General features: G+C 41.8%; 1 protein-coding gene across 1 annotated transcript in view; it reads left to right on the top strand.

Moving 5' to 3' along the window:
- LOC124670930 (probable ubiquitin-conjugating enzyme E2 23) overlaps window positions 1-25,524 on the top strand; it is a 71,459-nt gene that overhangs the window by 3,603 nt on the left and 42,332 nt on the right. Inside the window, exons 6-7 of the mRNA XM_047207387.1 lie at window positions 3,712-3,781; window positions 3,892-4,631. Coding sequence (XP_047063343.1) covers window positions 3,712-3,781; window positions 3,892-4,631 — 810 coding nt within the window. The remainder of the gene's footprint in view (window positions 1-3,711; window positions 3,782-3,891; window positions 4,632-25,524) is intronic.

The raw sequence follows: 25,524 nt of genomic DNA, 5'->3' as shown, positions 1-25,524 counted from the left end.
GCACCTGCTAGCTTATGGTGTTCCGAAATCATACTGCTCTGAAATATCGCAGTCAGTTTCAGATATATCATTAACCTGCATACCAGCGAAAATATATTATTTGCTGCAGTAGGCACACTACAATGGCCTTGGGCAGTAAATATATCGGCACTCGCATGAAATGGGTCAGCTGTGAAGACCAGACATACAGTGGATCTGCAGTTCAGTTGTATGGCAAATGTAATCTTCCAAAATTGCAGATCATGATTTGTGACCTGATACGGTACCTTCTATTCTCTTCCCTGTCAATAGGAAAACCATGATGCATCAGATTGTACCAACTATAATACATCCTAGTTTGATAATTGGAGGAGTACTATATATGCATGAGAGAACCGGACTACAATCATTTTGTCAAAAAAAAAAAATTTGACATTAGCAATGGCAAGTACTCCTACAAAAAAAAAATTGATCGTCGAGCTATTGTGTCTCAGATTTTTAATACTCGGCGCTATTATGTGATCGCCGAGCTATTATGTCTTAGATATGGGTTAGCATTTCAAGTGTGATCGTCGAGCTATTATGTCTCACATTTTTAATACTCAGAGTTTTTTTTTGGAACTTTAATACTCAGAGTTTTTGGTGCGTCATAAAAGAAATAAATTTGCTGGAGCGTGTTCTTGCTCACACAGATTTCAATTGTTGGATCCTACATCTTAGACTAATATGCTTATGACTATGCATGTATTGTACTTTAGATATATTGCAATGAAGATTTTCCTCTTATACAGGCCAGCGATGTTGGGAACCAGGCAGATTCCAGCACCAGCTGGCGGTCGTGACGGCCGGTGCTCGGATGCCCCATCATCAGGTTTGACTCAGCTCCCACCTGAAACCGTACTATTCATGCTAGTAGTTTGACCTGCTTGTTGCTGTTATTGCAGAGCCAGTTTGGATTCGATGGTCATGTCAGCCCGCAACATTACGCTGCTATTGCGCATGGGGTTGATTCCTACGACTTGGCGGCTCGTCATCTGGTACAAGGTGGATCCACTCAGTAGATGTTGTTTCATTAAGCAAGATGACACTCACGATCTCAACTCAAGTAGCTGCGGATAGTGATGCTTATTGCTTTCTTCATTTTTTCTTAATTTTTTTTCTTCCCCTATATAAGGTGGGTCTTGATGTTGTACAAATGAAATTAACATACAGTGTGTGAATATAACTTGGCATTTGCAGTGTTGTTCTCCTACTTGTGACATTTGGTTTCAGCAACTAAAACACGAACAGATCATCCAGGTTTGAGAACAAGCCAAATGAACGGGACTTATAATACTATGTGATAATAACTGAACTTTCAAGTCGTCAGAACGAATATCAGTTCCCAATATCGTGGAAATACCATGTTACATGAGCTTCTTTTAGATAGAAGCATTCTGGACCAAGCAATGTAAGAGGATTAGAAAGATCAAAGAAATAGCATATCCTCAAAGGCTACCTTGTAAGGTGCAAAATCTGGGACAGTGAGTCTTGATGAGTATGCAATTTAGTCAGAGTAGTAGCTAGCTGTGTTATGCTTGCTCTTGTTCAAATCCCGTCTGGCAAAGGAATTTTTGTCATGCAAGAAGCCTGATGGATCTACTCGTCAATGAAACCTGATGGCTTTACTCATAGAAGAAGCCTGATTTTCTTTGTTTTAGTACTTGGTCGTGTTACAAACTAGGCATCTTATACATGCATACCAGCACTTCCAAATCGCCAGAAAACATGAATAATACAAGGACAAATGTCACAAAGCAGACATTTTGTTCTGACTCGAGCAAAGACACATGCGTATCCGTTCACGGCGACAACCTATCTTCATCCAAGCCCTTCTGGCCAACATCAAGGTAGCACAAAGTGCCAACAATACCATTCCACAAAACATCGTATGGTTCGAACGTATCCTGGCCAAAAGCATAGAAAGGTATTAAGATTATATAAAAATAAGCGTTTACAATGCAAGGTACGGTATATAAGTTGCCAGAAACAATTCAAGGAACCATACTTGCTTGTACTGCTTGGCCCGTGACAAATGTGGCAATGGATGCAGCAACAAAAATCAGGGTGGCGCATGCCCAGAATGGCCTATGCCTATTAAAAAAGTTGAGATGAGAAGTTGAGAACTAGCAGGCATATAATCGATGTCTACAATTCCAAAGTAACTAGACTCACGACAAATCAGTGCCTCTGTGAAATCTAAATAACTAAACAGCTATCTGAATTAGTGTTGAACTATTCTGGAGTAGTATGAAGCTACCAAAAGGTACATCCGCCTTATTAAAAGTGCAAGCTTAGCGATCTGTATGATCTTGCTACATGGAAAATGCAGTACTAGATCATTAGTGTGCACTACAAATTCAGAGATTCATATGATTCATCTGAATTAGTGAATTCAGTACAACCTAAGGAGCTATTCAGGTTTGGGTATGTTATATGCAGCGGCAATTTCAGTGGCCGACAGAAAAAGCAGCCTAGCAAACATCCTGTAAAATCATTAGCATGCCAATGGCGAATGGTGAATTATTCCGTTTGTTTGCATTTTGAGAAGTAGTATCTCACAGACCACGATTTCAAGCTTTCTGGTGCCATCACTTGATGCAAACAAATGGATGGCAAAGGTTTTTGAGCAGCTCCTCAATGCCTAACTAAATTGACAAAGTGCACACTGAAAACAACTTGTCAGAGCAATGACTAATTTGGAAATTGGAATCAAGAAAAGAGGAAAGAGCTAGAGGAGGAGGACAACCGCTTCTCTTCTCGCCGGTCACGTTAGACGCCGCAGCCGCCGCTCCTCCCCTCTCCGGCCTCTACAAACGTCGCCGCTGCCGCTCCTCCCGTCCTCAGCCGCCCCGACAAGCGCTTCCCGCCGTCCCCTCCCCTTCGTCGCCTTCACCTCCCTCCATCGCGGGGATCTCCAGGACAGGCCCGTCCCTTCGCCTTCCCCTCCCTCGCGGGGATCATCGGGGCAGGCCGGTCCGTCCCCTTCCCCTCCCCTCCATTAGATGGCTGGGAGAGATCCGACACCGCCGCCCCCTCGCTGTCCCATCCGTCGCGGGGATCGCCGGGACTCCGTCGCTGTACCCTCACTGTCACCTGCGTCGCGGGGATTACCGGTTGTGGAGAGGCTGTGGAGACAGTGAGAGAGACGAGCGGATAGTGAGAGAGCATGAGATATGAGGTGGTTTGATTTTGGTCTACACCGAGCAGATTTAAGATATGTGTAAATATAATGAATTATTTGTTGCTTTAAGATTTGTGTAGACTAATCAGATGCTTCGGCCATTCAAACGGATGTTTGTCTTTTATAATGTTGGTAAATTATATTTGAGGTTCCGGTCCCACAAATTTTGGTTCTGGTCCCGCGGTTCCGGTTCCGTCAATTTGGTTCCGTCTAATTATCACCGTTAGATCGAGGCAGATAGACGGTTATTAAAAATGCCAATCACCCTAAAACTTGTATTTATTTAAAATGCATTTTACATACGTGTAAATGTTCTTGCTAGCTGACTAGCTAAGAGATGTGCATCAATGCGTGTGAACGCGATGTGCCTATTTCGATAAGTGACGACATCATTAACTGGAGCACACACTATAGACAGGAGACATTCCCTACAACAAAATGTATCCAAAATCATGCCATGACAAGAAAGTTAAACAACTCTTTTTTTTTTTTTTGCAAATCAACTGCAGGGCGGCGGCGGAAAGAGCTGGGTCAAAGCCGTGCAGACGGAGTGGAAAATTCTTATGAACGACTTACCAGGTACGTACAGCACAAGTCGAAGTTGGCATTTGAAAAGTGCATAACCATATATATGGCTGTCTCAATAAATGAAATTGACATACCAATCTGATGTGTACGTATATATGCAGACACTATTTACGTGCGTGCGTTCGAGGACCGGATGGACCTCCTCCGGGCGGTGATGCTTGGCGCGAGCGGGACGCCATACCAGGATGGGCTCTTCTTCTTCGACCTCCGGCTGCCGCTGTCCTACCCGACTGTGCCACCACAGGCATACTACCACTCGTTCGGCCTACGTCTCAATCCCAACCTCTATGAATCTGGCACGGTCTGCCTCAGCCTGCTAGGCACGTTTGGCGGCGAGGGCACCGAGGTATGGTTGCCGGGGACATCGAGCCTCCTCCAGGTCCTCGTCTCAATCCAGGGGCTCGTCCTCAACGACCAACCATACTACAATGAGCCTGCGTATGAGACCTTTGTTGGTACACTGGTGGGACAGCGCAACGCGCTGCCCTATGGCGAGAACGCTTACCTGCTTAACCTCCGGACAATGCTCTACCTGTTGCGCCGACCACCACAAGGATTTGAAGAGTTCGTGAAGGATCACTTCCGTCGCCGGGGGAGATTTGTTCTCAAAACATGTGAGGCATGCCTTCAAGGATGCGCCATTGGCACGCTCGCCGGTGATGCTCACGTCACCAAGGCAGACAAGGAGCAGCCATGCTCGGCTGGGTTAAAGCTTGCACTCAGTAACTTAGTGCCAAGACTTGTGGCAGCCTTCATGGATATTGGTGCGGAGGGGTGTGATGACTTCCAGCTCCGCGAGCGTCGTGAACATGTGATGTTAGGCTGGTACAATCTTATGCTTGTAATTAGGAGTTTTTGGCAAATCCTTTTCTCTTTTTTCCTTCGGATCAAAAGGATTTTACCAAAAAAAAATTGACTTCATTTATCATCTTGTATTTTACACTATATGTGCAATAGGATTTCTATGTTTTAATACCGTATGTATAGCCACCCCTTGTACCAAACATAGCGATGGGTTTCCTTCGCCCTATATACACAAAAAACATTAACATGGTATCGCCCCAAATCCCCATTGCCGCCACGCAGTTCCTCTGCCGCCACCACACATCGCCGCCGCTACTTTGTCCCCAACGCTACACCCACCGCTGCCCAGAACCACAAGCCAAAAACACCAGCCGGCGTCACATAGCTTTTCCGCCACCGCTCATAACATACACACAAAAACACAAAGCCAAACAAAACCCTATGCCAAGCACAATATATATAACTAGGATTCACCTATCTGCACTAACAATTTATGATAAGAAATACAAGCAATTATGTGATAGCAAGATATATAACTTCAAGCATGAAGGCTGTCACAAGTAAAGTACACAAGTAAATAGCTCGGGTATAGGAATAACCGAGGTGACGCACGCGGATACGACGATGTATCCCGAAGTTCACACTCTTGCGAGTTCTACTGTCATGTGGGCATTATCCTTCGGGTACTCGACTAACCGGTGTAGATTATGGAGGTGGACTAGCACAAGGACTCAATAAGCTGGATCCGCACGGTAATATCGGCTTGGACTACTAAAAAAGGACTCCAATATGTATTCTACTAGAACTCTTGTAAATCCTAGCCTGGTTGCATATATAAAGCCAGGCAGGAGCACCCCTTAGATTATATTATGATAACGCAACACGCATAGACGCATACAATGATACCCACCAATTAGAACTAGATCAGACCAGATACAGTCCGCCTACGGCGGCACCCTGTACACATATATTCATATACTGGATTGCTAGCAGGACGTAGTGATCTCCACCGCGGGGACGTGAGCCTAGGTACGTCGTGCGAAATCTTGCTCCCAGAATATTCGGGCATCGCCTTTCCTACAACCGAAGTCCCTAACCTTGTCCAAGGGCACAACCTCATTATTGACGCCGTCTGTGGGAATTGCGGCGATTGGATTTCGTTATCTGGGCGGGATACCTCACCATCAACACAATGGCGGCTAGATCCCATCTAGTTGTTCATCTGCATCAAGCACAATCAATTTCGTCGCAATTGCAAGGCAGCAGTCGAGTCGGCAAACTTGACAAAGCGTGCGTTCCTGCGTTGGCGTACGTCTCCACGTGGCTAACTCCGAGGTCCATACGAATCTACGCCGAAATCATCCGCACGGTGTTCATTACCAGATTTTTTTTCCCAAGTCAAATGAGTCACATGGCAAGTTCGATAGGAGGCGATCGTTCAAGTTCCAAGAAAGATATGTACGTACTGGTTCTAGATTCTAGTACCAGTGGATTTATTGCTAATCCACTAGATAAAGAAACCATTTCATCTCCCGAATGAAACTAGTGTTCAATCATGTATCACTAATTCTCTGTTAAAAAAAAAAAACGTATCACTAATTCCTATCTTTCTTACGAACTTGTGCGAGAAACTAACTACTGATCGGGTCCTCGAGAACCAGTCGACCAAGTTTACTTCCGTCCTCACAGCCTCAAGGGGAGTTGTCGACTGAATTGAGCCACATGGAAGAGCAATCTCACGAGCTGAACGATTGGCAGCACCGACATAAGATTTCACCACCACTACACGATGATGTGGCACGACTATCTGATCGGAATCAAACTTCGGCTTCCTCTGCTGCGACAAACTTGTTCGCCATCGTGGACTTAACGCGCTCGGGGGCTCGCCCATTGAGGATCCGTCACATCGATTGCGTCCTCTTCATCGATTACTTCCGGCTAGGCGCCGCGCGACTACATCGACTGCGCTAGCCACATGACCTGCTTCCACGTCGGCTCCGCCGCAGCCGATAAAAAAGCTAAGTGTTCCTCTACTAAGAGTCAATTATTATTTACTTTCATCACACCCGAATACTCGGGGGCTGCGCCATTACATCATTACAAGAAATACATCCGACACTCGGGACTGCATCATTACATCGTTACCGCAAATACATCCGATTACTCGGTTACTACGAAGTAAACTATCGATTGATGACGGGGTATACGCCTCAACATATATATATCATCGACTTCAAGAATCTGACACCTCACATGCGACCTGAGTAGTTGCTAAGATCCTCGTCCGATCCTTGAAAACTCCAACCCAGTTGCAACCCAACTGTTAGGTTGGTAAGGCATTCCGATCTTGGGCGGCAGGCTAATGAAAAAGGCTCGACGTATGGTGACTACGTAATGGATCCTATCATCGTCATCAACATTACAAGTCTCAACGTCATTATAAGTTGCAAAGACAATATTTTTTAAGTAACAAATATTTGACATCGCTTCACATTGTTCGCGAGTATTTCCCCACACACACCCGATAGAAAATTTCAACATCGGAGAAGCAAGGATCCGAAAAATTTGGAAACTGCGTCTACTCCCATCGGAAGCACGTGGATTTAAAAAAACATCGACATCTTCATCAAGTTCTTCGAGTGGTACAACTTGAGTCTACGCGCGGCTGCAAGCACCCGCCCATAGACTCGGGGGCTACTCTCATAGGGACCGCTGGTCGCTCACCCGGTAGAAAATAACTTTGACTCTTCACCAAGCACAAGATTTAATATTTTTCGACTGATCAAGACATTCAGATGATGGCAACTTTAGTCCTTGCATGAAGCTTCACTTCGGCCAGATACTCGGGGGCTACTGATGTGGGCATTACTGATACGTTGCAAACTTATCTATAATTTTTGATGATCCATGCTTGTTTTACACCAATTGTTGTATGTCTTTTACAGTTCGTGGCATTTTTATGCATTTTGTAGAACTAACCTATTAACAAGATGCTAAAGTGCAAGTTCCTGTTTTCTGCTGTTTTTATATTTTAGAAAAGTTGTACAGGAAAAATTCTCGGAATTGGACGAAACGAAAGCCAAAGTTCCTATTTTCCTGTCACGAAGACGGAGTCCGAAGGAGAGACGAAGGGGGGCACCAGGGTGGCCTTAACACCCCTAGGCACAGGGCCACCCCTGGCTGCACCTAGGCATGGTGTGGGCCCCCGGGCGCCAACCGACATCGCCCTTTCGCCTATAAATTGCCCCCCGACGCGAAAACCCTAAAAACCAGTTATATTCCCAGAAAAGTTCCGTAGCTCGGCCGCCGCCGAAGACAAGTTTCGGGGGACAGAAGTCTCTGTTTCGGCACCCTGCCGGGATGGGGAATCGCCCCCGGAGCCATCTCCATCGAATCCAACGCCATCTTCATCGCCGTTGCTGACTCCTATGATGAGGAGGGACTAGTTCTCCCACGGGGCTGAGGGCTTTACCGGTAGCTATGTGGTATATATCTCTCTCTCCCATGATATGATCTTTATGTGATCATGAGCTTTGTAATCTAGTTGCATAAGTAGATGTTATTCTTCAACTATTATGCTACTCAAATGGTTTTATTATGTGATCTCCGGAGACACCTTGTTCCACAGTGTGAAGGTGACAGTGTGCATACCGCATGTGTCTCTTAAGCTTAATTTACAGGAAGTATTTATGAATTGCGGTGTCTTGTTAGTACTATCTTTGTATGCTCAAAGTGATAGCGTGGGGCGTCCATAGATTGGGAACGTGAACTTTAAGGAGTGCTTATGCAGCCCTACGCAGTGAATTTGTGTTTGTTATCCAACTGGAGATTGATTCGGCGTAGCGTAGTGAAGAGATAATATTTATGTATTCAATTATGCTATCATTGTTGAAAGTGTCCACTCGTGAAAGTATGATTTCCAGGCCTTGTTTCTAAGCATTGAAACACCTTTACAACCAGTTCTGCTACATGTTTGCTTGATGCCATTTTTATTTCAGATTGCAATTACCACTTATAATCATCTATATTACTTGTATTTCACTATCTCTTCACCAAACTAGTGCACCTATACACCTGACAAGTGTATTGGGTGTGTTGGGGTCACAATAGACTTCTTGTATCTTAATTGAGGGTTGCTTGCGAGGGATATCTTTGACCTCAACCTCCCTGAGTTCGTTAAACCTTGGGTGATCCACTTAAGGAAAACTTGTTGTTCTACAAACCTCTGCACTTGCAGGCCTAACACTGTCTACAAGAATAGAAGCGTGCGTAGACATCAAGCTCTTTTCTGGTGCCGTTGCCGGAGAGGTAAGGTAAAAGGTACTCAGATCCTCTGGCTACTAAGCTATCTAGTTGCTGGTGAGTGCTCGAAGTTATTTCTTTTAGATTCTGCAATTATATCTTTTTGTTTCTTGTTTTTATTTTCACTAGTTAGGTGATACGTCTCAAACGTATCTATAATTTCTTATGTTTCATGCTACTTTTATGATGATACTCACATGTTTTATACACACTTTATGTCATATTTACGCATTTTCCGGCACTAACCTATTGACGAGATGCCGAAGAGCCAGTTGTTGTTTTCTGCTGTTTTGGTTTCAGAAATCCTACAAAGGAAATATTCTCGGAATTGGACGAAATCAACGCCCAGGGTCTTATTTTTCCACGAAGCTTCCAGAAGACCGAGGGAGATATGAAGTGGGGCCACGGGGCGCCGACACCATAAGGCGGCGCGGCCAGGGTGGGCCCCGCACCGCCCTGTGGTGTGGGGCCCCCGTGCCTCTTCCGACTCCGCCCTTCCGCCTACATAAAGCCTTCGTCGCGAAAACCCCAGTACCGAGAGCCACGATACGGAAAACCTTCCAGAGATGCCGCCGCCGCCAATCCCATCTCGGGGGATTCAGGAGATCGCCTCCGGCACCCTGCCGGAGAGGGGAATCATCTCCCGGAGGTCTCTTCATCACCATGATCGCCTCCGGATCGATGTGTGAGTAGTTCACCCCTGGACTATGGGTCCATAGCAGTAGCTAGATGGTTGTCTTCTCCTCATTGTGCTATCATGTTAGATCTTGTGAGCTGCCTATCATGATCAAGATCATCTATTTGTAATGCTACATGTTGTGTTTGTTGAGATCCGATGAATATGGAATACTATATCAAGTTGATTATCAATCTATCATATATGTGTTGTTTATGTTCTTGCATGCTCTCCGTTGCTAGTAGAGGCTCTGGCCAAGTTGATACTTGTGACTCCAAGAGGGAGTATTTATGCTCGATAGTGGGTTCATGCCTCCATTGAATGCGGGACGAGTGACGGAAAGTTCTAAGGTTGTGGATGTGCTTGTTGCCACTAGGGATAAAACATCAATGCTTTGTCTAAGGATATTTGTGTTGATTACATTACGCACCATACTTAATGCAATTGTCCGTTGTTTGCAACTTAATACTGGAAGGGGTTCGGATGATAACCTCGAAGGTGGACTTTTTAGGCATAGATGCATGCTGGATAGCGGTCTATGTACTTTGTCGTAATGCCCTGATTAAATCTCATAGTACTCATCGTGATATATGTATGTGCATTGTTATGCCTTCTTTATTTGTCAATTTCCCAACTGTAATTTGTTCACCCAACATGCTATTTATTATCGGAGAGACACCACTACTGAACTGTGGACCCCGGTCCATTCTTTTACATCTGAAATACAATCTACTGCAATACTTGTTCTTTACTGTTCCTCGCAAACAAACATCATCTTCCACACTATACATCTAATCCTTTGTTTACAGCAAGCCGGTGAGATTGACAACCTCACTGTTACGTTGGGGCAAAGTATTTTGATTGTGTTGTGCAGGTTCCACGTTGGCGCCGGAATCCCCGGTGTTGCGCCGCACTACACTCCGCCACCAACAACCTTCACGTGTTCCTTGACTCCCTACCGGTTCGATAACCTTGGTTTCTTATCGAGGGAAAACTTGCTCGCTGTACGGATCACACCTTCCTCTTGGGGTTCCCAACGGACGTGTGTCTTACACGCCATCAAGCATTTTTTCTGGCGCCGTTGTCGGGGAGATCAAGACACGCTGCAAGGGGAGTCTCCCACATCCAATCTCTTTACTTTGTTTTTGTCTTGCTTTACTTTATTTTATTTACTGCTTTGTTTGTTCTCTATATCAAAAATACAAAAAAAATAGTCGCTAGTTTTACTTTATTTACTGTCTTGTTCTCCATATTAAAAACACAAAAAAATTAGTTACTTCCATTTACTTTATTTAGTTTGCTTTATTAACTACTGCTAAAATGGGTACTGTTGAGAATACTAAGCTGTGTGACTTCACTAGCACAAATAATAATGATTTCCTATGCACACCTATTGCTCCACCTGCTACTACAGCAGAATTTTTTGAAATTAAACCTGCTTTACTAAATCTTGTTATGAGAGAGCAATTTTCTGGTGTTAGTTCCGATGATGCTTGCTGCCCATCTTAATAATTTTGTTGAACTTTGTGAAATGCAAAAGTATAAGGATGTAGATGGTGACATTATAAAATTAAAATTGTTTCCTTTCTCCTTAAGAGGAAGAGCTAAAGATTGGTTGCTATCTCTGCCTAGAAATAGTATTGATTCATGGACTAAATGTAAGGATGCTTTTATTGGTAGATATTATCCTACCGCTAAAATTATATCTTTGAGAAGTAGCATAATGAATTTTAAGCAATTGGATAATGAACATGTTGCTCAAGCATGGGAGAGAATGGAAATCTTTGGTGAAGAATTGCCCTACCCATGGACTGACTACTTGGATGATCATCCAAACCTTTTATGCAGGACTGAATTTTTCTTCGCGGAACCTATTGGATTCAGCTGCTGGAGGTACCTTTATGTCCATCACTTTGGGGGCGGCAACAAAGCTTCTTGATGATATGATGATGAATTACTCTGAATGGCACACTGAAAGGGCTCCACAAGGTAAGAAGGTAAATTTTGTTGAAGAAACCTCCTCCTTGAGTGATAAGATTGATGCTATTATGTCTATGCTTGTGAATGGTAGATCTAATGTTGATCCTAATAATGTTCCTTTAGCTTCATTGGTTGCCCAAGAAGAACATGTTGATGTGAACTTCATTAAAAGTAATAATTTCAACAACAACGCTTATAGGAATAATTATGGTAACAACTATAGGCCATATCCTTCTGCTAATGGTAATGGTTATGATAATTCTTATGGTAATTCTTACAACAATAATAGGAGTGTACCCCCTGGTCTTGAAGCCATGCTTAAAGAATTTATTAGTACACAAACTGCTTTTAACAAATCTGTTGAAGAAAAGCTTGATAAAATTGATATTCTTGCTTCTAAGGTTGATAGTCTTGCCTCTCGATGTTGATCTTTTAAAATTAAAAGTTATGCCTAATGAAGATAAAGATATTAAGTCATTTGCTACAGCAAACGCCATCCAAGTTCGAATTAATGAAAATATTAGATTGATGGCTGAATTGCATGCTAGGTGGGAAAGAGAAGAAAATGAAAAACTTGCTAAAGAGAATAATGTAGCCAAAGTTTGGACTATTACCACCACTAGTAATGATAATGCTTCACATGTCGCTACACCCCTACTATCAATGGTAAAATAATTGGTGTTGGCAATGTTTCTACTCCTAGTGCAAAGCGTGCAAAACGCACTGAACCGCTGAAATTGCTAAAACTGCTGAAACTGTTTGTGATAAAACTGCTGAAATTTTTCAAAATATTGGGGACAATGATCCCATTGCTGTAGATCATAATGGTTTAGATTTTGATGATTGTCACATCTCTGAATTTATAAAGTTCTTACAAAAACTTGCTAAAAGTCACAATGCTAGTGCTATAAATTTGGCCTTTACAAAACATATTACAAATGCTCTCATAAAAGCTAGAGAGGAGAAACTAAAACTTGAAACTTCTATTCCTAGGAAGTTAGAAGATGGTTGGGAGCCCATCATTAAGATGAGGGTCAATTATTTTGGTTGTAATGCTTTATGTGATCTTGGTGCAAGTATTTCTGTTATGCCTAAGAAAATCTATGATATGCTTGACTTGCCACCATTGAAAAATTGTTATTTGGATGTTAATCTTGCTGATAATGCTATAAAGAAACCTTTGGGGCGGATTGATAATGTTCGCATTATGGTTAACAATAACCTTGTCCCCGTTGATTTTGTTGTCTTGGATATTGAATGCAATGCATCTTGTCCCATTATATCGGGAAGACCTTTTCTTCGAACTGTTGGTGCTACCATTGATATGAAGGAAGGTAATATTAAATATCAATTTCCTCTCAAGAAAGGTATGGAACACTTCCCTAGAAAGAGAATGAAGTTACCTTATGATTCTATTATTAGAACAAATTATGATGTTGATGCTTCGTCTCTTGATAATACTTGATTCACACTTTCTGCGCCTAGCTGAAAGGCGTTAAAGAAAAGCGCTTATGGGAGACAACCTATTATTTTACTTCTGCACTTTTGTTTTATATTTGAGTCTTGGAAGTTGTTACTACTGTAGAAACCTCTCCTTATCTTTATTTTATTGCATTGTTGTGCCAAGTAAAGTCTTTGATAGTAAAGTCAATACTAGATTTGGATTACTACGCAGAAACAGATTTCTTACTGTCACGAAATTGAGCAGCCCCTTATGTTGGAAATTTAGAAAAATCTGCCAATTTACGTGCGTGATCCTCAGATATGTACGCAACTTTCATTCAATTTGAGTATTTTCATCTGAGCAAGTTAAGTGCCCCTGAAAAATTTGTCTTTACGGACTGTTCTATTTTGACAGATTCTGCCTTTTATTTCGCATTGCCTGTTTTGCTATGTTTGATGGATTTCTTTGTTCCATTAACTTTCAGTAGCTTTTTGCAATGTCCAGAAGTGTTAAGAATGATTATGTCACCTCTGAATATATGAATTTTCAATTATGCACTAACCCTCTAATGAGTTTGTTTTGAGTTTGGTGTGGAGGAAGTTTTCAAGGGTCAAGAGAGAAGGATGATACAATATGATCAAAAAGAGTGAAAAAGTCTAAGCTTGGGGATGCCCCCGTGGTTCATCCCTGCATATTTTAAGAAGACTCAAGCATCTAAGCTTGGGGATGCCCAAGGCATCCCTTCTTCATCGACAACTTATCAGGTCACCTCTAGTGAAACTATATATTTATTCCGTCACATCTTATGTGCTTTACTTGGAGCGTCTGTTTGTTTTTGTTTTTGTTTGAATAAAATCGGATCCTACCATTCTTTGTTTGGGAAAGAGACACGCTCCGCTGTTTCGTATGAACACATATGTTCTTAGCTTTATTCTTAATGTTCATGGCGAAGGTTGAAACTGCTTCGTTCATTGTTATATGGTTGGAAACAGAAAATGTTGCATGTGGTAAATGGTATAATGTCTTGAATAATTTGATACTTGGCAATTGTTGTGCTCATATAGATCATGTTTAAGCTCTTGTATCATGTACTTTGCACCTATTAATGAAGAACTACATAGAGCTTGTTAAAATTTGGTTTGCATGATTAGTTTTTCTAGAGTCTAGATATTTTTTGGTTAAGGTGTTTGAACAACAAGGAGACGATGTAAAGTCTTACAATGCTTGCAATATGTTCATATGTAAGCTTTGCTGCACCGTTTTATACTTGAGTTTGCTTCAAACAACCTTGCTAGCCTAGCCTTGTATTTGAGAGGAATTCTTCTCGTGCATCCAAATCCTTGAGCCAAAAACCATGCCATTTGTGTCCACCATACCTACCCACTACATGGTATTTCTCTGCCATTCCAAAGTAAATTACTTGAGTGCTACCTTTAAAAATTCTATCCTTTGTCTTTGCAATATATAGCTCATGGGAAAAATAGCCTTAAAAACTATTGTGGTGAAGAATATGTACCTATGTATCTTATTTCTTAATAAGTTGCTTGTTGAGCGGTAACCATGTTTCTGCGGACGCCATCAACTATTACACCTTTGTTGAATATCATGTGAGTTGCTATGCATGTTCGTCTTGTCTGAAGTAAGGGCGATTTTCATGATCAAATGGTTTGAGTATGCATATTGTTAGAGAAGAACATTGGGCCGCTAACTAAAGCCATGATCCATGGTGGAAGTTTCAGTTTGGACAATTAATCCTCAATCTCTTATGAGAATATTATCTGTTGTTGAATGCTTATGCATTAAAGAGGAGTCCATTATCTGTTGTCTATGTTTTACCGGTATGGATGTCTAAGTTGAGAATAATCAAAAACGAGAAATCAAATGCGATCTTTCTCCTTAGACCTTTGTACAAGCGGCATAGAGGTACCCCTTTGTGACACTTGGTTGAAACATATGTTATGCAATGATAATCCATGTTAATCCAAGCTAATTAGGACAAGGTGCGAGCACTATTGGTAATCTATGCATGAGGCTTGCAACTTATAGGATATCTTATACATAACACATATGATTTATTACTACCGTTGACAAAATTGTTTCTATGTTTTCAAAATGAAAAGCTCTAGCACAAAAAAAGTAATACATGCTTCCCTCTGCGAAGGGCCATTCTTCTACTTTTATTGTTGAGTCAGTTTACCTACTTCTTTCTATCTTAGAAGCAAACACTTGTATGAACTGTGTGCATTGATTCTTACATGTTTACCTATTGCACTTGTTATATTACTTTGTGTTGACAATTATCCATGAGATATACATGTTGAAGTTGAAAGCAACCGCTGAAACTTATATCTTCCTTTGTGTTGTTTCAAAGCTTTCTACTAAGAATTTATTGCTTTATGAGTTAACTCTTATGCAAGTCTTATTGATGCTTGTCTTGAAAGTATTATTCATGAAAAGTCTTTGATATATGATTCAGTTGTTTACTCATTGTCTTTACCATTGCTTCGAATCGCTGCATTCATCTCATATGCTTTACAATAGTATTGATCAAGATTATGATAGCATGTCACTTCAGAAATTATCCTTGTTATCGTTTACCTACTCGAGGACGAGTAGGAACTAAGCTTGGGGATGCTTGATACGTCTCAAACGTATCTATAATTTCTTATGTTCCATGCTACTTTTATGATGATACTCACATGTTTTATACACACTTTATATCATATTGATACGCGTACAGCACGCGTCCGTTGGGAACCCCAAGAGGAAGGTGTGATGCGTACAGCGGCAAGTTTTCCCTCAGAAAGAAACCAAGGTTTATCGAACCAGGAGGAGCCAAGAAACACGTTGAAGGTTGATGGCGGCGGGATGTAGTGCGGCGCAAGACCAGGGATTCCGGCGCCAACGTGGAACCTGCACAACACAACCAAAGTACTTTGCCCCAACGAAACAGTGAGGTTGTCAATCTCACCGGCTTGCTGTAACAAAGGATTAGATGTATAGTGTGGATGATGATTGTTTGCAGAAAACAGTAGAACAAGTATTGCAATAGATTGTATTCAATGTAAAAGAATGGACCGGGGTCCACGGTTCACTAGAGGTGTCTCTCCCATAAGATAAATAGCATGTTGGGTGAACAAATTACAGTCGGGCAATTGACAAATAGAGAGGGCATGACCATGCACATACATGATATGATGAGTATTGTGAGATTTAATTGGGCATTACGACAAAGTACATAGACCGCTATCCAGCATGCATCTATGCCTAAAAAGTCCACCTTCAGGTTATCATCTGAACCCCTTCCAGTATTAAGTTGCAAACAACAGAAAATTGCATTATGTATGGTGCGTAATGTAATCAATAACTACATCCTCGGACATAGCATCAATGTTTTATCCCTAGTGGCAACAGCAACATCCACAACCTTAGAACTTTCTGTCACTGTCCCAGATTAAATGGAGGCATGAACCCACTATCGAGCATAAATACTCCCTCTTGGAGTTAAGAGTAAAAACTTGGCCAGAGCCTCTACTAATAACGGAGAGCATGCAAGATCATAAACAACACATAGGTAATAGATTGATAATCAACATAACATAGTATTCTCTATCCATCGGATCCCGACAAACACAACATATAGCATTACGGATAGATGATCTTGATCATGTTAGGCAGCTCACAAGATCCGACAATGAAGCACATAAGGAGAAGACGACCATCTAGCTACTGCTATGGACCCATAGTCCGGGGGTGAACTACTCACTCATCACTCCGGAGGCGACCATGGCGGTGAAGAGTCCTCCGGGAGATGATTCCCCTCTCCGGCAGGGTGCCGGAGGCGATCTCCCGAATCCCCCGAGATGGGATTGGCGGCGGCGGCGTCTCCGGAAGGTTTTCCGTATCGTGGCTCTCGGTATCGGGGGTTTCGCGACGAAGACTATATGTAGGCGGAAGGGCAGCCTCGGAGGGGTCACGGGGGCCCCACACAACAGGGCCGCGCGGGCCCTATGCTGGTCGCGCCGCCCTAGTGTGGCGGTGCCCTGTGGCCCTGATACGTCTCCGACGTATCGATAATTTCTTATGTTCCATGCCACATTATTGATGATATCTACATGTTTTATGCACACTTTATGTCATAGTCGTGCATTTTCTGGAACTAACCTATTAACAAGATGCCGAAGAGCCAGTTGTTGTTTTCGCCGTTTTTGGTTTCGGAAATCCCGGTAACGAAATATTCTCGAGTGGACGAAATCAACGCCCGGGGTCCTATTTTGCCACGAAGCTTCCGGAAGACCGAAGGAGAGTCGAAGTGGGGCCACGAGGTGGCCGACACCAGTGGCGGCGCGGCCCGGGCCCCGGCCGCGCCGGCTCTGTCGTCCGGGCCCTCGTGCCGCCTCTTTACCTGCCCTTCCACCTACAAATAGCCTCCGTCGCGAAACCCCCGGTACCGAGAGCCACGATACGGAAAACCTTACCGAGACGCCGCCGCCACCAATCCCATCTCGGGGGATTTCGGAGATCTCCTCCGGCACCCTGCCGGAGAGGGGATTCATCTCCGGGAGGACTCTTCACCGCCATGGTCGCCTCCGGAGTGATGAGTGAGTAGTTCACCCCCGGACTATGGGTCCATAGCGATAGCTAGATGGTTGTCTTCTCCTCATTGTGCTTCATTGTTGGATCATGTGAGCTGCCTAACATGATCAAGATCATCTATCCGTAATACTATATGTTGTGTTTGTCTGGGATCCGATGGATAGAGAATACTATGTTATGTTAATTATCAAGTTATTACCTATGTGTTGTTTATGATCTTGCATGCTCTCCGTTATTAGTAGAGGCTCGGCCAAGTTTTTGCTCTTAACTCCAAGAGGGAGTATTTATGCTCAATAGTGGGTTCATGCCTCCATTGAATCAGGACAATGACAGAAAGTTCTAAGGTTGTGGATGTGCTGTTGCCACTAGGGATAAAACATTGATGCTATGTCTAAGGATGTAGTTATTGATTACATTACGCACCATACTTAATGCAATTGTCTCGTTGTTTTGCAACTTAATACCGGAAGGGGTTCGGATGATAACCTCGAAGGTGGACTTTTTAGGCATAGATGCATGCTGGATAGCGGTCTATGTACTTTGTCGTAATGCCCAATTAAATCTCACTATATTTATCATGTCATGTATGTGCATTGTTATGCCCTCTCTATTTGTCAATTGCCCGACTGTAATTTGTTCACCCAACATGCTTTTATCTTATGGGAGAGACACCTCTAGTGAACTATGGACCCCGGTCCTATTCTTTACATCGCATACAATCTCATCGTAATACTTGTTTTACTGTTTTCCGCAAACAATCATCTTCCACACAATACGGTTAATCCTTTGTTACAAGCAAGTCGGTGAGATTGACAACCTCACTCGTTTCGTTGGGGCAAAGTAGTTTGGTTGTGTTGTGCAGGTTCCACGTTGGCGCCGGAATCTCCGGTGTTGCGCCGCACTACATCCCGCCGCCATCAACCTTCAACGTGCTTCTTGACTCCTACTTGGTTTGATTAAACCTTGGTTTCTTATCGAGGGAAACTTGCCGCCGTGCGCATCACACCTTCCTCTTGGGGTTCCCAACGGACGTGTCAACTACACGCATCAAGCAAATTCTACGGCGCCGTTGCGGGGAGATCAAGACACGCTGCAAGGGGAGTCTCCACTTCCCAATCTCTTTACTTTGTTTTTGTCTTGCTTTATTTTATTTACTACTTTGTTTGCTGCATTATATCAAAACACAAAAAAAATTAGTTGCTAGCTTTACTTTATTTACTGTCTTGCACTCTATATCAAAAACACAAAAAAATTAGTTACTTGCATTTATTTTATCTAGTTTGTTTTATTTACTACTGCTAAAATGGCCACTCCTGAAAATACTAAGTTGTGTGACTTCACAACCACAAATAATAATGATTTCCTATGCACACCTATTGCTCCACCTGCTACTACAGCAGAATTCTTTGAAATTAAACCTGCTTTACCGAATCTTGTTATGCGAGAGCAATTTTCTCAGTGTTAGTTCGATGATGTCTGCTGCCCATCTTAATAATTTTGTTGAACTATGTGAAATGCAAAAGTATAAAGATGTAGATGGTGATATTATTAAATTGAAATTGTTTCCTTTCTCATTAAGAGGAAGAGCTAAAGATTGGTTGCTATCTCTCGCCTAAGAATAGTATTGATTCCTGGACTAAATGCAAGGATGCTTTTATTGGTAGATATTATCCCCCTGCTAAAATTATATCTTTGCGAAGTAGCATAATGAATTTTAAACAATTGGATAATGAACATGTTGCTCAAGCTTGGGAAAGAATGAAATCTTTGGTTAAAAATTGCCCAACCCATGGATCGACTACTTGGATGATCATCCAAACCTTCTATGCGGGACTAAATTTTTCTTTGCGGAATTTATTGGATTCAGCTCTTGGAGGTACCTTTATGTCCATCACTCTTGGTGAAGCAACAAAGCTCCTTGATAATATGATGATTAGTTACTCCGAATGGCACACGTAAAGAGCTCCACAAGGTAAGAAGGTAAATTCTGTTGAAGAATCCTCTTCCTTGAATGATAAGATTGATGCTATTATGTCTATGCTTGTGAATGATAGGACTAATGTTGATCCTAATAATGTTCCGTTAGCTTCATTGGTTGCCCAAGAAGAACATGTTGATGTAAACTTCATTAAAAATAATAATTTCAACAACAATGCTTATCGGAACAATTCTAGTAATAACTATAGGCCATATCCTTATAATAATGGTAACGGTTATGCTAATTCTTATGGGAATTCTTACAATAATAATAGGAACACACCCCCTGGACTTGAAGCTATGCTTAAAGAATTTATTAGTACACAAACTGCCTTTAACAAATCTGTTTAGGAAAAGCTCAATAAAATTGATATTCTCGCTTCTAAGGTTGATAGTCTTGCCTCTGATGTTGATCTTTTGAAATCGAAAGTTATGCCTAATAGGGATATTGAAAATAAAATTGTTACTACAGCAAATGCCATCCAAGTTACAATTAATGAGAATACAAGATTAATGGCTGAATTGCGTGCTAGGTGGGATAGAGAAGAAAATGATAAACTAGCTAAAGAGAAAAATGTAGCTAAAGTTTGGACTGTTACTACCACTAGCAATGCTAATGATTCACATATTTCTGCACCTCCTACTATCAATGATAAAATAATTGGTGTTGGCAATGTTACTACTCCTAGTGCAAAGCGCGCAAAATTGCCTGAAACTGCTAAAACTGCTGAAATTTTTTCCAACCTTGGGGACAATGATCCCATTGCTGTAGCTCATAATGATTTAGATTTTGATGATTGTCACATCTCTGAAGTTATAAAGTTCTTGCAAAAACTTGCTAAGAGTCCTAATGCTAGTGCTATAAATTTGGCCTTTACAAAACATATTACAAATGCTCTCATAAAAGCTAGAGAAGAGAAACTAAAACTTGAAACCTCTATTCCTAGGAAGTTAGAAGATGGTTGGGAGCCCATCATTAAAATGAGGGTCAATGATTTTGATTGTAATGCTTTATGTGATCTTGGTGCAAGTATTTCGTTATGCCTAAGAAAGTCTATGATATGCTTGACTTGCCACCATTGAAAAATTGTTATTTGGATGTTAATCTCGCTGATAATGCTAAAAAGAAACCTTTGGGGAGAGTTGATAATGTTCATATTATGGTTAACAATAACCTTGTCTCCGTTGATTTTGTTGTCTTGGATATTGAATGCAATGCATCTTGCCCCATTATATTGGGAAGACCTTTTCTTCGAACCGTTGGTGCTACTATTGATATGAAGGAAGGTAATATTAAATATCAATTTCCTCTCAAGAAAGGTATGGAACACTTCCCTAGAAAGAGAATGAAGTTACCTTATGATTCTATTATTAGAACAAATTATGATGTTGCTGCTTCATCTCTTGATAACACTTGATTCACACTTTCTGCGCCTAGCTGAAAGGCGTTAAAGAAAAGCGCTTATGGGAGACAACCCATGTTTTTACTACAGTATTTTTGTTTTATATTTGAGTCTTGGAAGTTGTTTACTACTGTAGCAACCTCTCCTTATCTTAGTTTTGTGTTTTGTTGTGCCAAGTAAAGTCTTTGATAGTAAAGTGAATACTAGATTTGGATTACTGCGCAGTTTCAGATTTCTTTGCTGTCACGAATTTCGACCTGCCTCCCTGTAGGTAGCTCAGAAAATTAAGCAAATTTACGTGCGTGATCCTCAGATATGTACGCAACTTTCATTCAATTTGGGCATTTTCATTTGAGCAAGTCTGGTGCCTCAATAAAATCCATCTTTACGGACTGTTCTGTTTTGACAGATTCTGCCTTTTATTTCGCATTGCCTCTTTTGCTATGTTGGATGAATTTCTTTGATCCATTAATGTCCAGTAGCTTTATGCAATGTCCAGAAGTGTTAAGAATGATTGTGTCACCTCTGAACATGTTAATTTTTATTGTCCACTAACCCTCTAATGAGTTGTTTCGAGTTTGGTGTGGAGGAAGTTTTCAAGGATCAAGAGAGGAGTATGATACAATATGATCAAGGAGAGTGAAAGCTCTAAGCTTGGGGATGCCCCGGTGGTTCACCCCTGCATATTCTAAGAAGACTCAAGAGTCTAAGCTTGGGGATGCCCAAGGCATCCCCTTCTTCATCGACAACATTATCGTGTTCCTCCCTGAAACTATATTTTTATTCCGTCACATCTTACGTGCTTTGCTTGGAGCGTCGGTTTGTTTTTGTTTTTGTTTTTGTTTGAATAAAATGGATCCTAGCATTCACTGTATGGGAGAGAGACACGCTCCGCTGTTGCATATGGACAAGTATGTCCTTAGGCTGTACTCATAATATTCATGGCGAAGTTTCTTCTTCGTTAAATTGTTATATGGTTGGAATCGGGAAATGCTACATGTAGTAACTCTAAAATGTCTTGGATAATTTGATACTCGGCAATTGTTGTGCTCATGTTTAAGCTCTTGCATCATATACTTTGCACCCATTAATGAAGAAACACATAGAGCTTGCTAATTTGGTTTGCATATTTGGTCTCTCGAAAGTCTAGATAATTTCTAGTATTGAGTTTTGAACAACAAGGAAGACGGTGTGGAGTCTTATAATGTTTACAATATGTCTTTTATGTGAGTTTTGCTGCACCGTTCATCCTTGTGTTTGTTTCAAATAAACCTTGCTAGCCTAAACCTTGTATCGAGAGGGAATACTTCTCATGCATCCAAAATCCTTGAGCCAACCACTATGCCATTTGTGTCCACCATATCTACCTACTACATGGTATTTCTCCGCCATTCCAAAGTAAATTGCTTGAGTGCCACCTTTAAAATTCCATCATTCACCTTTGCAATATATAGCTCATGGGACAAATAGCTTAAAAACTATTGTGGTATTGAATATGTACTTATGCACTTTATCTCTTATTAAGTTGCTTGTTGTGCGATAACCTTGTTTCTGGGGACGCCATCAACTATTCTTTGTTGAATATCATGTGAGTTGCTATGCATGTCCGTCTTGTCTGAAGTAAGAGAGATCTACCACCTTAATGGTTGGAGCATGCATATTGTTAGAGAAGAACATTGGGCCGCTAACTAAAGCCATGATTCATGGTGGAAGTTTCAGTTTTGAACATATATCCTCAATCTCATATGAGAATAATAATTGTTGCCACATGCTTATGCATTAAAGAGGAGTCCATTATCTCGTTGTCCATGTTGTCCCGGTATGGATGTCTAAGTTGAGAATAATCAAAAGCGAGAAATCCAAAATGCGAGCTTTCTCCTTAGACCTTTGTACAGGCGGCATGGAGGTACCCCATTATGACACTTGGTTAAAACATGTGTATTGCGATGATCCGGTAGTCCAAGCTAATTAGGACAAGGTGCGGGCACTATTAGTATACTATGCATGAGGCTTGCAACTTGTAAGATATAATTTACATAACTCATATGCTTTATTACTACCGTTGACAAAATTGTTTCATGTTTTCAAAATAAAAGCTCTAGCACAAATATAGCAATCGATGCTTTCCTCTTTGAAGGACCATTCTTTTTACTTTTATGTTGAGTCAGTTCACCTATCTCTCTCCACCTCAAGAAGCAAACACTTGTGTGAACTGTGCATTGATTCCTACATACTTGCATATTGCACTTGTTATATTACTCTATGTTGACAATTATCCATGAGATATACATGTTACAAGTTGAAAGCAACCGCTGAAACTTAATCTTCCTTTGTGTTGCTTCAATACCTTTACTTTGATTTATTGCTTTATGAGTTAACTCTTATGCAAGACTTATTGATGCTTGTCTTGAAGTACTATTCATGAAAAGTCTTTGCTTTATGATTCACTTGTTTACTCATGTCATTACCATTGTTTTGATCGCTGCATTCATTACATATGTTTACAAATAGTATGATCAAGGTTATGATGGCATGTCACTTCAGAAATTATCTTTGTTATCGTTTTACCTCGCTCGGGACGAGCAGAACTAAGCTTAGGGATGCTGATACGTCTCACGACGTATCGATAATTTCTTATGTTCCATGCCACATTATTGATGATATCTACATGTTTTATGCACACTTTATGTCATATTCGTGCATTTTCGGAACTAACCTATTAACAAGATGCCGAAGAGCCGAGTTCGTTGTTTTCTGCTGTTTTTGGTTTCGAAATCCTAGTAACGAAATATTCTCGGAATTGGACGAAATCAACGCCCGGGGTCCTATTTTGCCACGAAGCTTCCGGAAGACCGAAGGAGAGTCGAAGTGGGGCCACGAGGTGGCCGGACACCGAGGCGGCGCGGCCCGAGGCCCTGGCCGCGCCGGCCTATCGTCCGGGCCCCTCGTGCCGCCTCTTTACCTGCCCTTCCGCCTACAAATAGCCTCCATCGCGAAACCCCCGATACCGAGAGCCACGATCACGGAAAACCTTCCGAGACGCCGCCGCCACCAATCCCATCTCGGGGATTACGGAGATCTCCTCCGGCACCCTGCCGGAGAGGGGATTCATCTCCCGGAGGACTCTTCACCGCCATGGTCGCCTCCGGAGTGATGAGTGAGTAGTTCACCCCTGGACTATGGGTCCATAGCAGTAGCTAGATGGTTGTCTTCTCCTCATTGTGCTTCATTGTTGGATCTTGTGAGCTGCCTAACATGATCAAGATCATCTATCTGTAATACTATATGTTGTGTTTGTCGGGATCCGATGGATAGAGAATACTATGTTATGTTAATTATCAAGTTATTACCTATGTGTTGTTTATGATCTTGCATGCTCTCCGTTATTAGTAGAGGCTCGGCCAAGTTTTTGCTCTTAACTCCAAGAGGGAGTATTTATGCTCGATAGTGGGTTCATGCCTCCATTGAATGCGGGACGAGTGATGAGAAAGTTCTAAGGTTGTGGATGTGTCTGTTGCCACTAGGGATAAAACATTGATGCTATGTCTAAGGATGTAGTTATTGATTACATTACACACCATACTTAATGCAATTGTACCATTGTTTTGCAACTTAATACTGGAAGGGGTTCGGATGATAACTCTGAAGGTGGACTTTTTAGGCATAGATGCATGTCTGGATAGCGGTCTATGTACTTTGTCGTAATGCCCAATTAAATCTCACTATATTTATCATGTCATGTATGTGCATTGTTATGCCCTCTCTATTTGTCAATTGCCCGATTGTAATTTGTTCACCCAACATGCTTTTATCTTATGGGAGAGACACCTCTAGTGAGTCGTGGACCCCGGTCCTATTCTTTACATCGCATACAATCTACTGTAATACTTGTTTTACTGTTTTCTGCAAACAATCATCTTCCACACAATACGGTTAATCCTTTGTTACAGCAAGCCGGTGAGATTGACAACCTCACTGTTTCGTTGGGGCAAAGTACTTTGGTTGTGTTGTGTAGGTTCCACGTTGGCGCCGGAATCTCTGGTGTTGCGCCGCACTACATCCCGCCTCCATCAACCTTCAGCGTGCTTCTTGACTCCTACTGGTTCGATTAAACCTTGGTTTCTTACTGAGGTAAACTTGCCGCTGTGCGCATCACACCTTCCTCTTGGGGTTCCCAACGGACGTGTCAACTACACGCATCAGGCCCCACTTCGTCTTCTCTTCGGTCTTCTGGAAGCTTCGTGGAAAAATAGGCCCCTGGGCGTTGATTTCGTCCAATTCCGAGAATATTTCCTTACTAGGATTTCTGAAACCAAAAACAACAGAAAACAGCAATTGGCTCTTCGGCATCTCGTTAATAGGTTAGTGCCGGAAAATGCATAAATATGACATAAAGTATGCATAAAACATGTAGATATCATCAATAATGTGGCATGGAACATAAGAAATTATCGATACGTCGGAGACGTATCAGCATCCCCAAGCTTAGTTCCTGCTCGTCCCGAGCAGGTAAACGATAAAAAAGATAATTTCTGGAGTGACATGTGATACG

The sequence above is a fragment of the Lolium rigidum genome, chromosome 7, assembly GCF_022539505.1.
Source record: "Lolium rigidum isolate FL_2022 chromosome 7, APGP_CSIRO_Lrig_0.1, whole genome shotgun sequence".
Taxonomy (NCBI): domain Eukaryota; kingdom Viridiplantae; phylum Streptophyta; class Magnoliopsida; order Poales; family Poaceae; genus Lolium; species Lolium rigidum.
Note: the sequence above shows the minus strand (reverse complement) of the source record. Positions and strands in the feature narration are given on the sequence as shown.